General features: G+C 44.2%; 1 protein-coding gene and 1 long non-coding RNA gene across 2 annotated transcripts; both read left to right on the forward strand.

The window, feature by feature from the left end:
- The first annotated feature begins 7677 nt into the window (after window positions 1–7677).
- Window positions 7678–9329, forward strand: LOC119302104 (methionine aminopeptidase 1B, chloroplastic-like). The gene is made up of 5 exons (XM_037579126.1): window positions 7678–8280; window positions 8386–8547; window positions 8637–8678; window positions 8955–9131; window positions 9208–9329. The coding sequence occupies exons 1-4, from the start codon at window positions 8221–8223 to the stop codon at window positions 9090–9092; spliced, it is 402 nt and encodes a 133-aa protein (XP_037435023.1). The 5' UTR covers window positions 7678–8220; the 3' UTR covers window positions 9093–9131; window positions 9208–9329.
- Window positions 9330–10068: 739 nt separating this feature from the next.
- LOC119302114 lies at window positions 10069–12885 on the forward strand. Its single transcript, XR_005147337.1, has 5 exons — window positions 10069–10641; window positions 10743–10868; window positions 10951–11136; window positions 12190–12444; window positions 12611–12885. It is a non-coding gene; the product is annotated as an uncharacterized LOC119302114 (long non-coding RNA).
- The last annotated feature ends 2022 nt before the right edge of the window (window positions 12886–14907 follow it).

Consider the following 14907-nt stretch of genomic DNA (forward strand, 5'->3'; position numbering starts at 1 on the left):
CAAATCGAGTACAACACGTTAAAAAGTTTGCTTATTCAACTTGTAGAACAAACTATACTGCCATAATCAGAGGTGATTTGGAAGACCATAAACTAGGGGTCCGTTCGGAAACACTCCGGCTCCCAGCTCCGCGGAGCGGAAGTGGAGGAGCGGAGTGGAGCGCAGTTCATATTTCCGGAGCTGCTATTCTGTCACTCCGCGTTCCAGCGCTGAGCGGAGCGGAGTAGCCAGAGCGGTGCGTTGCCGAACAGGCACTAGGACAGAAGAACTAGCGTACAGCGATAATCATTTTTTTCGCTCTTCCTGGAAAACAAACCTGGCATGGCGCTCAATATTGGTGCCAAGATGCATAAGAACATCTCCAACAGGTGCGGCAAAAGGCGCGCCCGGACAGTAAAATTGGATTTTAGCACGCGCCGGCTGGTTTCGCGCGCTCCAACGGTGACGGGAACTTACCGCGTGCGGGAAGAGTTTGCGCGCGCGCGGAGAAAGCGGCACGCGGCGCGGTAGATTTAGCGCGCCGCTTCGCGCGCGCCTATAAAATCCCACGCTCGCCACGCGCACAGCACACAGCCACACGCCCTCCCCTCGCCACCTCGCCACCTCGCCGCTTCGCCGCTTCACCGCTTTCCCCGCCACCACCGCGCCACCATGCCGCCGCGCCACCGGGGTTCTTCGGGCTACCGCGGCGTCCGCGAGCGCCCCAACGGCAGGTACTCCGCGGAGATCCGGTCCGGCGACGTCTGTCTTGGCCTCGGCTCGTTCCAGAGCGCGCACGAGGCAGCTCGCGCATATGACGCGGCGGCGTGGCGCTTGGACAGGCCCCGGTCGCGGGTGAACTTTCGCGGCGTCTTCACGCGCGAGCAGGCGCAGCGCGTCGCTCCTCCGTCGCGTCTAATCACCGACCAGGACCGTGCGGACCACGTGCGGCAGCAGCGCCGCCTCCTCATCGTCGAGGAGGACGAGCGAGCCATGGCGGAGTGGCGCCGTCCCCACCCTTAGGACGTCGTCGCCGAGAACGAGTTCTGGGCAGGGAGGACCGCAAGGCGCCGCGCGGAGCGTGCTGACAGGCGTCGACGCAAGGCACTGGCTTTTATCGCAGTCATGGTTTTGGTAACCGCTCGAGATATTCGGTTACCGCGTTTACCGCTCCCCCACGATAAGCACTCATACCGAGCAAAAAATCCTGAACTTTTTGAAAATTTTGAATTCAAACGCTCACCTTATAGTTAAATAAGCTGCATCTGTATTCTTAATGGAGAACTTATCATGGCCCAGTGGTAAAGGTGTTGTATCCCCAGACCTAAGTCGCGGGTTCGAGTCTGGCTACGCACTGCCGTTTTAACTTTTTGAGATGCAAAAGTTTTTACCTATGAAAAATTCTAACTAGAGAATACAGGGATCGAACTCGAGGCGTCTGAGCAAGGGATAGCTGCGGGTTGAGAGCCACTACGGTAGAGCAACTTCACTGACTATTAATAGTTAAACGCTTATCTATATCCAATTCAAAAAAATTGAATTCAAAATTTGGTTTTAAATTTCGTTCGAAATTTTTTGGTAATTCATGGTTACCGAGAATCTCGGTTCCCTCGAGAAAAAAGCTTCACTTGGGATCCAAAACCTTGATCGCAGTGCAATATCGTCGAGAACGGCGGGCAGTCTATCTTCTCCCCCAACGATCTGCGTTGGGAAGACATGTGGCTCGACACCTCGGACGACACCACCGAGGATGATGACGGTGATGATGATGGTGGCTGGGAATCACCGTAGTTTGTCATTGCATCGTAGTTTCTATTTAGTTGCACCGTAGTTCTATCTATCTATGCTTTCGAACGATGTAAAATACCTTTGTATCCGTAGTTTCTATCTAGTTCCACCGTAGTTTTATCTATGCTATGAACTATGTATCGTGTTTTATGCTAGAACTATGTATTGTTTTTTTATCTATGCAAAGTTTTCATACAAAAAAATGTTGTAGCATGCGCGCGCGCTGCATTTTAGCGTGGCCGCTGGAGCCACCATTGCGCGCCACGTGAAACCAGGCGATGGGCACGCGGCAAAGTAGTTTTTAGCGTGCGGCGCGTCCGGCGGCTGTTGAACATGCTTTAAGTACAGTACTAAACAGTAGACCTGCTTTTTACTTCATTTCCAAGGAAAATAGGAACATAACAACACACGTGGACAGTTGACCAAGCACAAAGAAACAAAGAAGAATTTCAATTGAATAAAATCTACTGCAAAAGAATCATACTTTGGTGACATTCTTTTGCGGTTGCAGATCAGCCACAAAGTGAAGAACTCTCGAACCCCCTTTTGGTTCTTAGATTAAAAAAAATCAATTTCTTCTAGTATATATACCCCTTTTTCCCGCTTAGCCTAGAGTTTCTACTACTCCCTCCATTCCAAATTACTTGTCGTGGTTTTAGTTCAAAATTTAAACTAAAACCATGACGAGTAATTTGGAACGGAGGGAGTAGTATCTGTACCAAAGTGAAGAATCCTTCTTTCTAGTATTATCGACCTTATAGCGCGCTGATATGAAGACTGAAACCAAATTAAACTTCAACAGGGAATACCCATGCAGGGAACCTTCGGATCCACGGCATCGACTCAGCCACCGCCGTGGGCTCTGGCAGCAGCGGCCGCGTGATCGCCCCATCTCTCATGTTGTACACCCCGGAACCGCCGATGGGATTGTCCGGGTTCCTCCGACCCCACTGGTGCACGAAGTAGACGCACGCCATGACAGAGTCCGGCCGGCTAGTGCGTTCTGAAGGCAGCGAACTAGCTCAGCCACACTAGCCGGCCGGACTCCGCGCGCGCTCGCTGGCCGCCCGCACTTGTCCTCGGTTTCTCGTGCTTGCCGGCCACCCATGCCACCACGCCCGCCTGCCGCGCTCGCCGGTCGCTTGTGCCACACTCGCAACAAAAACAGATTATGTTGTAGCAAAAATAGATTACAGTGGTAGTAAAAATGCTCGCCGTCGATGCTTGCCAGCGACGCTGGCAACAAAATTACCCAAGGTAGTTATGAGTCAACGTCCCATTGGATCCTTTGAAAAATACTGGTTCCAGCAAAAAAAAACTACGGTGGTAGCAAAAGATGTTTCCAGCAAAAATAATATCAGAAGAACAAATCTGGAGAAAGGTCGATTGTAGCAAAAAAAAAAGCCAGTTTCAGCAAAAAAATCACTGGTTCCAGCAAAAAGTTCTCCCCAGCAAAAACACTGCTAGTCGATTGTAGCAACAGAAAAAGGCAGTTCCAGCAAAATTTGATGATGGTTCCAGCAAAATAAAAATCTCATCACCAAATATATGTGTCGATTGTAGCAAAGAAAAGAACTACTTCCAGCAAAAATCGTTGTCGGATGCAGCTCCTCGTCACCGCGGTTGCAGCTCCATGAACCTGGGGTTGCAAGTCCTGTCGCCGCCGGGAGCATCAAGTCGTGGCACCTCGTCGCAGAAGCGAGGCCCCCAGTTGCATCCACCGCCTGTCTCCGCGCGTATGCGCTGCTCCTCTGCACGCGGTGCCGATGGTCGCCGAGGCCGGTGCCAGTGGTGGCCTTGTAGCACCCGTGGTAGTCGTCCCGCGTTGCCGCCGGTGACCGCATCTGCAGCAGCCAAAAAGGTGGGTGGGGAGAAGAACGAGAGAGGATATGCATCATGCCAGAGAGAGAAGGGAGTGGCTGAGAAATCTCCCCGTGAAGAGATAAGATAAGGTCGAGGCAAAGCGGTGGGCAGTTACTAGAGCAATAAGAACGGTTGATTTTCATCTGATGTAACGACGCGCGCTCGGCCAGCCGAACTTTCAGCCGGCGTGCCGGTTTCAAACGTTTCCCTTAAACGAGTCCTCATGATATGCTGCGGACTTGCGGTACCAGTTGGGTTTCGTAGGTTGACCCATAATTACGGTAATGTGGACTATATGGCATTCTCGTAACAGAATGACCCATGATAGAGATCCGATTGATCCAGCCACTTAGGTTTTTTTTTAGGTAATGGGCAGCTACACCCTTTCATTCATTCATAATTAATTCATTACAGATAATGGTCCTAATTATATCAGGAAACTCATTAATCCAGCAGGACCAAACATCATGCTCTGCTGATTTCGCCAGAACATGTGTTACCTCATTACAAGTACGACACATTTTCTAATATCATGGACTATGGCTCCAATAGGGGACCTATCAAAACCTAAACCCTTGACCTTGTTGATCAATAACAGGCAATCAGATGCTACCATGATGTTCCGTATGCCAAGGTTATTGGCAAGGATTAAGGCTTGACGAAGTGCCATGGCTTCTGCTACTTCAGGAATTTGAATTCGTTCAAAGTAACCTCTATTTGCCGCCTGCACCCTTCCCCGGTGATCGTGTATTACCACACCAAAACCCGCTCTTGCAGGTTGGGAGAAATTCGCTGCATCCACATTGATAAGCATCGACCCATCCGGCGGCGGAGACCATTTTTGGTTTGACTTCAAGGTCTCACGTCTAATGGAAGTGGTCGAACTAAAAGAATGCATATTGATAAATTCAACATAAGCTTTGATCTTTCCCACCACACGAAGAGGATGATTTAAAGTTTTGCCATTACAGTAGGCATTTTTATTTTCCCATATGTGCCATATTGCCACTACCATAACCATAGAGTGAAAATCTGTAGCATTTTGTATCCACTCTAAAACCCATTGCCTAATGTGAATAAAATTTTTCAGTTTCAAAAAAAATGGCATACTCTTTTTTAAGCTCTTTCCAGATTTCGTTAACATAGTGGCACTGCAAAAAGCAATGTTCAACCGTTTCCTCCCTATTGCAAAAATGACAATCATACCTTGTGGGTATTGATCTCACTTGAAGTTGAGCGCCTGTTGGAAGACAGTTATGGGTGAGTCTCCATAGAACTACCTTCATTTTATTTGGGCATTGGATTGCCCAAAGTTTCCTCCAAATTTTCTCCATGATCTTCTGATCTGAAATAGCCCCTTTGTCATTTGTACTCCTGTCACTCCAAAAGTTTAGTGTTCTCAGAAAATTATATGCCGACCTCACTGTATAAACACCATCTTTTGTGTGGGGCCATGACACGAAATCTGGGCATCCTTCTGTACTCAACGGTAAGCTAAGGATTTTCTCTGATATATCCTCTGAGAAAATATTTCTAATGGTTTCTTCATTCCACTTGTGTTCACCTTTTATTATCAAAGAACTCACCGTATCATTACCACTTCTAGGAGGAATATGTTGTAGAGTTGTAGGGGCAATACCAGGGATCCAATTATCTTCATATGTATGAATTGTGTTGCCATCTCCCACTCTCCATAGTAGGCCCTTCTGCAGCAATTTTCTCACATATATCAGACTGCGCCATGTATAAGAAGATGATCTCGGACATTTAGCTGTCCAAAAGTCGCCTTCCGGATAGTATCTTCCTTTTAATACCTTGGCACATAATGAGTTCGCATTTGTTAAAAGGCGCCAACATTGTTTACCCAGCATGGCTTGATTGAATATTGCCATGTCTCTAAATCCCATGCCACCTAAATATTCGGTGAGGACAACCACTTCCAAGATTTCCAATGTAATTTCCTTTTTCCATCTTCTACACCCCACCAATAGTTGGAAATAGGCTTTCTCATCTTTTCACAGACACCAATAGGGATCTGAAAACAACTCATTACGTAAGTTGGTATTGCTTGTGCGACTGACTTTAGTAGAACTTCTTTCCCAGCCCTTGACAGAGGTCTATCACTCCAACCATTGAGTCTTTTCCAAAGTCGACCAGTGAGAAAGTTGAAGTTGTTCGTTGGGGATCGTCCCACCCAGGTCGGCTTGCCGAGATAGGTAGCCTGTAGTGTATCATCTTTAATTCCCATCTTCTGCTTTATCCTTTCCTTTATTTGCTCATTGCAGTGGGTGCCAAAAAATATAGATGATTTCTGAGTATTGATCTTCTGTCCAGACCCTTCGCAATATTTTTCAAGAGCTAATTTTAGAGTATCAATACTCGGAGGGGGATTTTTGGTCTATGGGGACATATGCACCCTATATGGGAAAAAAATTAGTAATTCAACAAAAAGTCAAAAATTCCTGAAAATATTTTTGAAATAAACTTGACCTTCTATTGCACTCGTGAAAAACTAAATCCACAAAAAAAATCCCTTTGACTCCTTTTCAAAAAAGGCAAATTTTTGGCTAAAATAGTGTGAATAGTGACCTATAATAGCAAATAAATTTTGTCTTTTTTGCTGTGAGGTCAACGTTGGTTTTTTTTTCGTCAAGATTTATATTCTAGTGCAAAAGTAAGTCAAGTGTTTTGTCAAAATAGTTCTTACCTATTTTGACTTGTTATTAAAATATTATAAAAAAAATCCCCATATAGGGTGCATATACAGCCAGGAACCAAAGTGTATTTCCCATCAATACTCCTATCATCTTCTCTGGTAAAGAACACACTGTCATCAGCAATAGATGAGAAATAGGAGGCCCATCCAAAACAATAAGGTGTGCATCAGGGTAGCCCTCTTGCGTGTGCCACGTCGGACTCAATAAACGCCAATGAACGAACTAGTTGCCGTTTGGATGCTGCCCTCGTTTTCTCCAGTTGCCAATTGGGCGAGGCTGCTGTCAGTGAGCGCGCAGATAACACCTCCCCCAGTCTTGAAACCCCTTCCCCTCTCTCTCTCTCTCTCTCTCTCTCTCTCTCTCTCTCTCATTTCCTCTCCTCTCCTCCAGTCCCACGCCCCTCCCCTGCTTCTCTGTCGTCGCCGCCGCCGCCACGGATGAGATGGGCGCTAGTGGGCAGGCTGCGAAGTTGTGGTGGGCGGTGCAGCCACCGTGGCCGTCGGGCTGCGGCGGCCAGCAGAGGACCGCCGCCGACTGGAGCTCCTTCCTCGTCCACCGCGAAGCAACCTCTTTCCCCCACGAAGGAACGCCACCGCGTCCGACCTCAACCGCCGACCGAAACCCTAGCGAGCCCCACCCATGGCGCCCTACCCTAGGTCAGATCCCTCCTCCCCTTCCTCTTGGTTTCTTCCTTCTTCCTGTGATGCGTGAGTGAGTGATGTGCAGGCAGCTTCTTTCTCTGCTTTTCTGCTCTCACCCTGTCTCTCTTTTCACTTCTCTGTAGGTGGGTGGTACAGCGGCCAGAGGAGAGCAGAGGAGAGAAGAGGAGAGGAGGTGGAGCAGCCAGCGCCTGGACGTGAGGTGAGCTTCCCATTATAGCTGGCCAAACGGGCCGGCCCGGCCCGGCACGGCACGGCCCATCCTAATCGTGCCTGGCATGGCCCGGCCCACCTAGGCACGATTATTATACGGGCCGTGCCGTGCCAGCCCGCGTGCTGCAGCCTGCAGCCCAGGCACGGCCGTATGCTAATCGGGCCGGCCCACCGGCACGCCAGGACCACTAATCTACCTCCTATTTTGCACACTGAGCGTTTTTAGCCTATTTTTACCAGTTGGCCCATATTAGGATACATAAAAAAATATAAAAAAAGTTAATCAGGTCGTGCCGTGCCGGCCCGCGTGCTCGCCCTTCAGGCCCAGGCACGGCCCATGGCGTGCCGCGTGCCGGGCCCGGCTTGTTTAGCACGTGTCGTGCCGTGCCAGGCCCGTGCCGTGCCGGCCGTGCTACCGGGCCGGCCCAACTATCCCGGCCCATTTGGCCAGCTATACTTCCCATCGACACCTGCAGTTTTGGACGTTTTTCTTCAGTTTTGGTTCAACACGTTTGTGTGTGTGTGTGTGTGTGTGTGTGACCTTTTGGTTCAGTTTTTTGGATGACTGAAACTGAACCAAATTGCGTGTGCATGCATCCATTGTATGCATGTATCTACGCATCACATTTTTCTAACTGGACTGCACCACACTCGTGTATTGCCATGAAAATAAAATGTTGTGGTCTGGTTTCATTTCTTAGCTGCTCAAGTGTAACAATCCACACACTGTCTTTCAATCTACCAACCAAGAGATATTGCTACCTATCTATTTGCCACTTGCTTGCATTCAGAAATTATGTTGATTTCCTCTGCTGCAAAAAGTCCATCTTGTGTTATTACGCTTGATTTCTTCATTCAGAGAAAGAACATTGAGGCGTGGAAAGGTCTATTCCCAAATTTCTGTACCAAAGCACATTCTAAGACCTTCTTATGTGGGTGCAAACATACTGCAAGAACTACCCGTCGTGCGCCAAATACACAATGCCGAAGGTATCGCTGGGATGAGAGCTGCTTGCAAACTTGCTTCCCGTGTACTGAACTTTGCAGGAACATTGGTTAAGGTATATTCCTTTTTTCATAGATAACTAGAATCCTTTTATACCTAAATCATCTGAAGACTCTGCATTGTACACTTAATAACAATAATTATTTCACTGTCATTTCAGCCATCAATTACTACAAATGAAATCGACATGGCAGGGCATCATATGATAGTTGAGGCGGGTGCTTATCCTTCTCCACTTGGCTATGGCGGATTTCCTAAAAGTATCTGCACATCAGTAAATGAGTGTGCCTGCCACGGACTACCTGATTCAACACAGCTGCAGGTTCTGTAGGATGAAATGTGCATCTTCCTTTCTTTATTTTTGTGTCATGCCTATGTACCGTGGGATGAAAAATGTTGTTTCTTCTGCAGAATGGAGACATCATAACTATTGATGTAAATGTGTTCCTAAATGTAAGTTCTCTCTCCTAAGATTGTGCATATGGCTAGTTGGTATGTTTGGCATAGAGTCGGATTTTGCTGACAAATTGCTTGCAAGGCTGATAGGTTTATTGATATGCCTCATATGCAAGCTCCTAACCCACTGTAGCAGTTGTCTGTTGTGGAGATGACTGGGTTCCATGGCTAACATAACACATTTTACCTGTTATGTACTCCATCTGGTTGGATAGCAAATTGCATTTTAATGCTGATTCAATGCTTATCATTAAGTATTTCTTATGGAGAAAGAAAGCAGAGTATGCCATTTCAGCGCACTACGATCACACCTGTGTCTGGGAGGAAGTTCTTCAGAACAAGTGCTTAAACAAGTACAATCACACTGCTATCGACGGGCAATTTTACTTTTATCAGTTTGAGGGCCTGTGAAGTTTAATGCCTCTGGCCAAGATCCTGTTCTAGCGAGTTGTAAGTAGCATTTACTTATGTTTGATAAATTCTTCGATGAGTAAATGAATTGATCAAGTGTATAACAATTGTGCAGATGTGCCTGAAGGTTCTTTCATGCCTTTGGTTCAATGAGGTCAACCGTTTCACCTCACGTGATAAATCGAGTTTTACATACACTTGCTTGAAGCTCATGAGAATGAACGCTGGAAGATATTTTCACCTAAATATGTTTAAGGTAATAAATATTCTGATAGAGCATTCCTTCTGCTGGCCGAGCTCCTCCTGATATGCTGTATTTTATCTTAGTTAAATCTTAATAAATAGTTACCGTCAATGGTAGTACATGCCTATGCAAAAAGAAAAAACGTCGAACTTGTGTTATCTATGTTAACATTTCTTTTCATCGTATCAATGCTTACACAGGTTCACATAGAATCTTAATATGGTTATTTTCATTTTATTGTTAAAACAGGACTGTGAAAGAAGAGCAGTACCTAAACTGTTCCATCACCAAATTAAAGAAACTACAGATCCACCCCCGACAAACCTTCGTACTGATAAAAATCATTCATCGATGCCAATCTAAGACTGCCATTGAGGAATTGAGGGCGGGGATACTCTATTCATTTTGATGCATGTACCATGCATCCAGTCTGTGGTGGGGGTGGAGCAGCGAGGCTCGAGAACCCAGGCAGCGGACGCCTCATGACTTGGAGGAGTGACGATACAGACAAGGAGCAGTAGCCTCATGGATCTACAGGGAAGCGTCATCGAGGAATGGCTGATGTCAACGTGAGCTTCTGTCAATCCTTCTCCCCCTTTAACTCCTGATCTGTGTCACTCCCTCTCTCTCTCTCTCTCTCTGCCCATATATGCAAAGACCGCTCTGTTCATTTCATTCTCAATGTTGTTACCGTGTTCATGTTTTTTTGATAATTTGTATGCACTTTGTAAGCATATAAATGTTTTTTCTCCTATCATTTTTGTTGACATGATGATAGGTTCTGGAATTTTGGAGTTAACAAATCTGTTTACATATTTGTTTGTCAGGCACACATAGCTCCGGCTGCCGCGGATAGGCAGTACTCAACGAATGATATCCTCCTGACTCTGACTGAACCCTGTTTCATGCAAACATGCTCTGTATTTTTTTTGGTAGGAACATTAAGCTCTAAAGACATAATTATTCAGACTGCAAGATTTTTGCTTTGGGTTTCAGAAAAACTATACAGACCTGCTTGTTGTAGTATCCGTGTTATGTATTTAGTGTCAAATACAAAGTTCAAATATCATATGATACAAGGAACAGGCATCCGAACTTTATAAAAGTAGATATAGCAAACATTAGGCTTGATTGCATTAATAATTTATATAGTTGCAGATGAACTTACTTCTGGTACTAATCCTTTGATGCTTTTCTTTTTATTTTCACCAGTACAAGATTAAGCTTGACAGTGAAATCTTGGATAGTATGTAACACCCTTTCTGCATATTTAGAATCTGTATGCAAACTCACACCAGGTGCCAGGTAAGCTGGTTTAATTTTACTTTGGTTTTACTAACCAAATTAGTTTTAATAATCCAGTTCCATTTTTGTCTTCCCTGCTAATTTGTGCCTTTCTGTGTCAGATGCATCATAGTTAATAAAAAAACTTCTGCTGTAAATAATGGAGGTACAGCTCTTTAGTAGTTTGCTTAATTTGATTTTATCACCTCAAGTGTTTTACACAAAATTTGAACTATGTGCATCTACTGGTGAGTCCTTGGCCCTCGCTCTATTTCAGTTTTCAAGATGGAAGAATGTCTTAAAGTTTCAACTACTATTTACTAATTGTAGGTTCCTTTGAAGATTCCGCCTAATCTTTAGAAACAGAAAATTAGAAGTATATATTGTCCGCTAGATGCAAGCATAAGTAGCTTAAAACTGAAACGCCGGCATCTTGGACCTCCTCCAGGGTTTGCCAGGCTACCAAGATCAATAATGTAGCGGCATGAGGAGGGAATTTGATCAAGGCATAAGTAGGTAAATACCCCTAGCTATTTTCTTTATTATATTTTGCCCTTCTCTCACTTTATTCTATTCTAGCTTTTAGTGATTGTATAATTGAAACATTCAAACATACATTTACTTATGCTTCGGAGGATAAGACTTCTATAAATACACCCACCCATGCCTAAGATTTTAGCAAATAAATCTTGGCTCATTAAATTTTGTTTTTAATGAAAGGAACAATTTCTTCAATGACAAACTACATCTTTTTCTTTGTTAGGCTATAGATAAGATAGGAATGTTTCCTCACACATATCCTCTCTAATCGACGAGAATAATTGAGGATGTAACAATGTGAACATTGGTTGTTTATCGACACAGTACTAATGTTGCCTTAATGCACAATAAATTGAAATATCCTTCTCTCAGTATATGCCTCTACAAAAGGATGCCTAATGAATTCAATGGTTTGCCTCATTTTTACAAAAAATTGGACCATTCTAGCTCATTGAGATAGTTTCTAATTTAGTTTGTTGATTATATTTTATTACTACAGTTTTACTGGGCTGTGTCCTCATGGATTTCAAGTTTCGTTGGAGATATGTCATCTGCCAATGTTAGAAGAACAGGTGCTTCCATAGAAAAAGGTCTTCGTCTCGATTCCTTCCCTTTGAAGGAAACTCCAAATCGAGTCGTCCGTGACATGTGTAGGCTTGCTAAAAGCTGACTCATGTCTTAGAGATTTTTAGTAGTGAATTTAAGTGCATGGTTACTGATATGGCTATGGAATGCATGGGTTGTACAACAACTAAGTTTGTAGAGTGAATTCATGTGCTCATAAAGGAAGTGGTGAAACCCAATAAACAATATCATATGGATACATCTTAAGAGGTGCACAATTGGCGTATATTTCGATTGTGCTCCTTCAGGCCATCTTTGATGCTCAGATTGTGATTTCATTGACATTCACATATTCTTGTTGTTATTGTGTATGTGCGGCTATTGAGATAGGTCTCTTATATGAATGTTAGATGTGATTTCTAAATTCATGTTGTAACTATTTCTGCCTTGCTAAGATGAGATCAGGGACTGTTGGTCATTTCTAAAGATCAGGACCCAACCAGCCTCATTTCTAAAGATCAGGACCCAACCAGCCTCATTTCTAAAGATCAGGATCCAACCAGCCATCCTAATATGAGTGTCGGATATTGGGAAGTTTGAAGAAGTCTAACATGCATAACATTAGGAGCCCCCCTCTCCCAGTCGAGATTAGGCAAGGCAGATGGGAAGCAGCGGCACCCCCTCTCCCTCGAGCTCTAGATCCATGGTACCAGCAGCGAGGTAAGCGGCGACACCTCCTCTTCCATCATTTTTTCACCATCTCCGATTAAGTATTAGATTTGCTTGGGTCTGTATGAAAGGTTTACTAAAATTTTGAATGATGTCCCATATACTTTAGTGCTTATATGTTTGTCTTAAATTCTTATGGCCTGATCTCTGTCCATAGGAATGTGACTATTGGCTCCGTTGTCTCTTAAAAGGGAGAATGGATAATGCAAATTTGGTGACTAAACTTGGAGACAAGTTCCCCGTCTCCTCTGCATGTATCCCTGTCTCTGTTCTTAGGAGACATGTTGAAGAGTGTCTTCCTCTTGTTGCTTTGTAGGGCACGTCTCAGAATCCACCATGTCAAGAAATGGTAGCCAAAGATCTCCATGGAACTGAGTGGCATTTCTTGGTGACTTTACAATTTGAGTATTCAGCTTGAAGCCCTTAAATTTCCAGTCCTTGTATTCTTATTGTTTTGGTGTAGCACTTCATGTAACAATTGAATGCTGAATTCATTACTTCATGAGTATGTGTGGCCTCTCTCCCTCTGATTCTATATCATGTCTTTCAGTGTTTTGTGTTTTAGATTCCCTAATCTCCTTGTATTTGAGTGTCATTTATTTAGCTCCTTCAAAATTTATAGTGCAACTTCCTAAATGCCATGTCCATGTGTTACCAAAGATAGAAAAAGAAACTGGAATGAGCGGCTGCCAACCTAGCACCGCAGAACTTCCTCTCAGGAGGCGCCACAAGGTGGCGCCCCAACCCCTAGTTTCTACCATTGTGGATCCCTTTTAATTCACCAGAAGCTTCTTTTTGCTACAGTAAACAAGATAAGCCTTCAGCACACAACAAGAAAAGGTAGGGGCTAATTGGATCCCACTGCCTAATGCCTCTAGTGGGTTTAAAAGATTGAGTTAATTCTCCATTAACTCTAACCACATATTTCACAGAGGTTACACATCTCATAACCGTCTCGACCCATTTATCATTCAAACCCATTTTCAGTAAAATACCGTTGAGGTAGTTCCACTCCACCCTATCATAAGCCTTTGTCATATGAATTTTGAGTGCAAAGAATGGGTGTTTGACTTTCTGCTTTCTTATTGTGTGGAGACATTCATAAGCTATAAGCACATTATCAGTAATTAGTCTTCCTAGCACAAAAGCACTCTGTTGTTTAGAGATTATTTTCGGCAAAAAAAGTTTGAGACGATTGGCTAAAACTTTGGAAGCAATTTTATACATAACATTGCACAAACTTATTGGCCAAAAATTAGAGAGCACATCAGGAGAATTTACTTTTGGGATTAAAACAATTACCGAATCGTTGAAGCCTTCTGGAATTTCCGATCCCAAAAGAAAACCCTTCACTGCGGCACAAACATCCTCTTCTAACAGCTTCCAATGTTTTTGGTAAAAAAAAGGGCAGGGAAGCCGTCAGGTCCAGGGGCCTTGATGGGCCCCATTTGGAAGAATGCGGTCTTGATTTCTTCATTTGTATATTCTCGACAGAGGGCTTCATTGATTTCTTCGTTCACTTTAGAAGGAATTGCTTGAAGCACCGCATCTAATGAGGTACAAGGTTAAGAGGTGAACAGATTAGCATAGAACTCATATACCATACTCTTGATAGCTTTGTGATCTTCACATCTTGTTCTGTCAGCTTGCTTCAAGAAATTAATTCTATTAGTTCTCCTCCTAGCTGAAGCTCGGGCATGGAAAAAGGAGGTGTTACGGTCCCCCTCACGCAGCCAATCAACCCTTGAGCGCTGACATGCCATAATCTATTCTCTCTCAAAAAGTTCACACAGACATTTTTCAATCTGCTTCTCTTCAACACAGCTATCTGTCACCAAACTATTCCTTCTTAAATCAGCCAGGCGTTTCTCAAGTCTTCTGATGTCTTTTCTTATTTGTCCAAATGATGTCTTACACCAGGTCTGCATAGCTTTGGATAATTTATTTAGTGCAGACCATGTGTTGTTCAAGGAAGGAGCACCATCTTTCAGATTTTTCCAATTTTCCTCTATCATTTGATTATAATCCGGAGCCCTCATCCATGCAGCTTCAAATCTGAAGGAGTTATGCACTGGACTGGTAGCAGTCTGATCACCACTCTTGGCTATTGTTATCAATATCGCCAAGTGGTCTAAAGATGTAGTTATAATGTTTTCGACAGAGCAATTATCAAACCTTTTAAGAAACTCACTATTTGCCAAAGCTCGATCTAGTCTAACTCTTATGTTCATCCCGTCATGTTGTCGGTTAGACCATGTAAATTTAGGGCCAATATACCCAAGGTCCAAAAGTCCACATTCATCTATGCAATATCTAAACAGGGCCATTTGATTCTCGTTTCTATTTTTAAAGCCCATGTGCTCATCCCCATGTAAAGCTTCATTAAAGTCACCAGCACATATCCACAGACCATTCCATTGAGCCTTCAAGAATCAAAGTCTATCCCAAAAGATG

This window comes from Triticum dicoccoides, chromosome 1B, assembly GCF_002162155.2.
Source record: "Triticum dicoccoides isolate Atlit2015 ecotype Zavitan chromosome 1B, WEW_v2.0, whole genome shotgun sequence".
In the NCBI taxonomy this organism is placed as follows: domain Eukaryota; kingdom Viridiplantae; phylum Streptophyta; class Magnoliopsida; order Poales; family Poaceae; genus Triticum; species Triticum dicoccoides.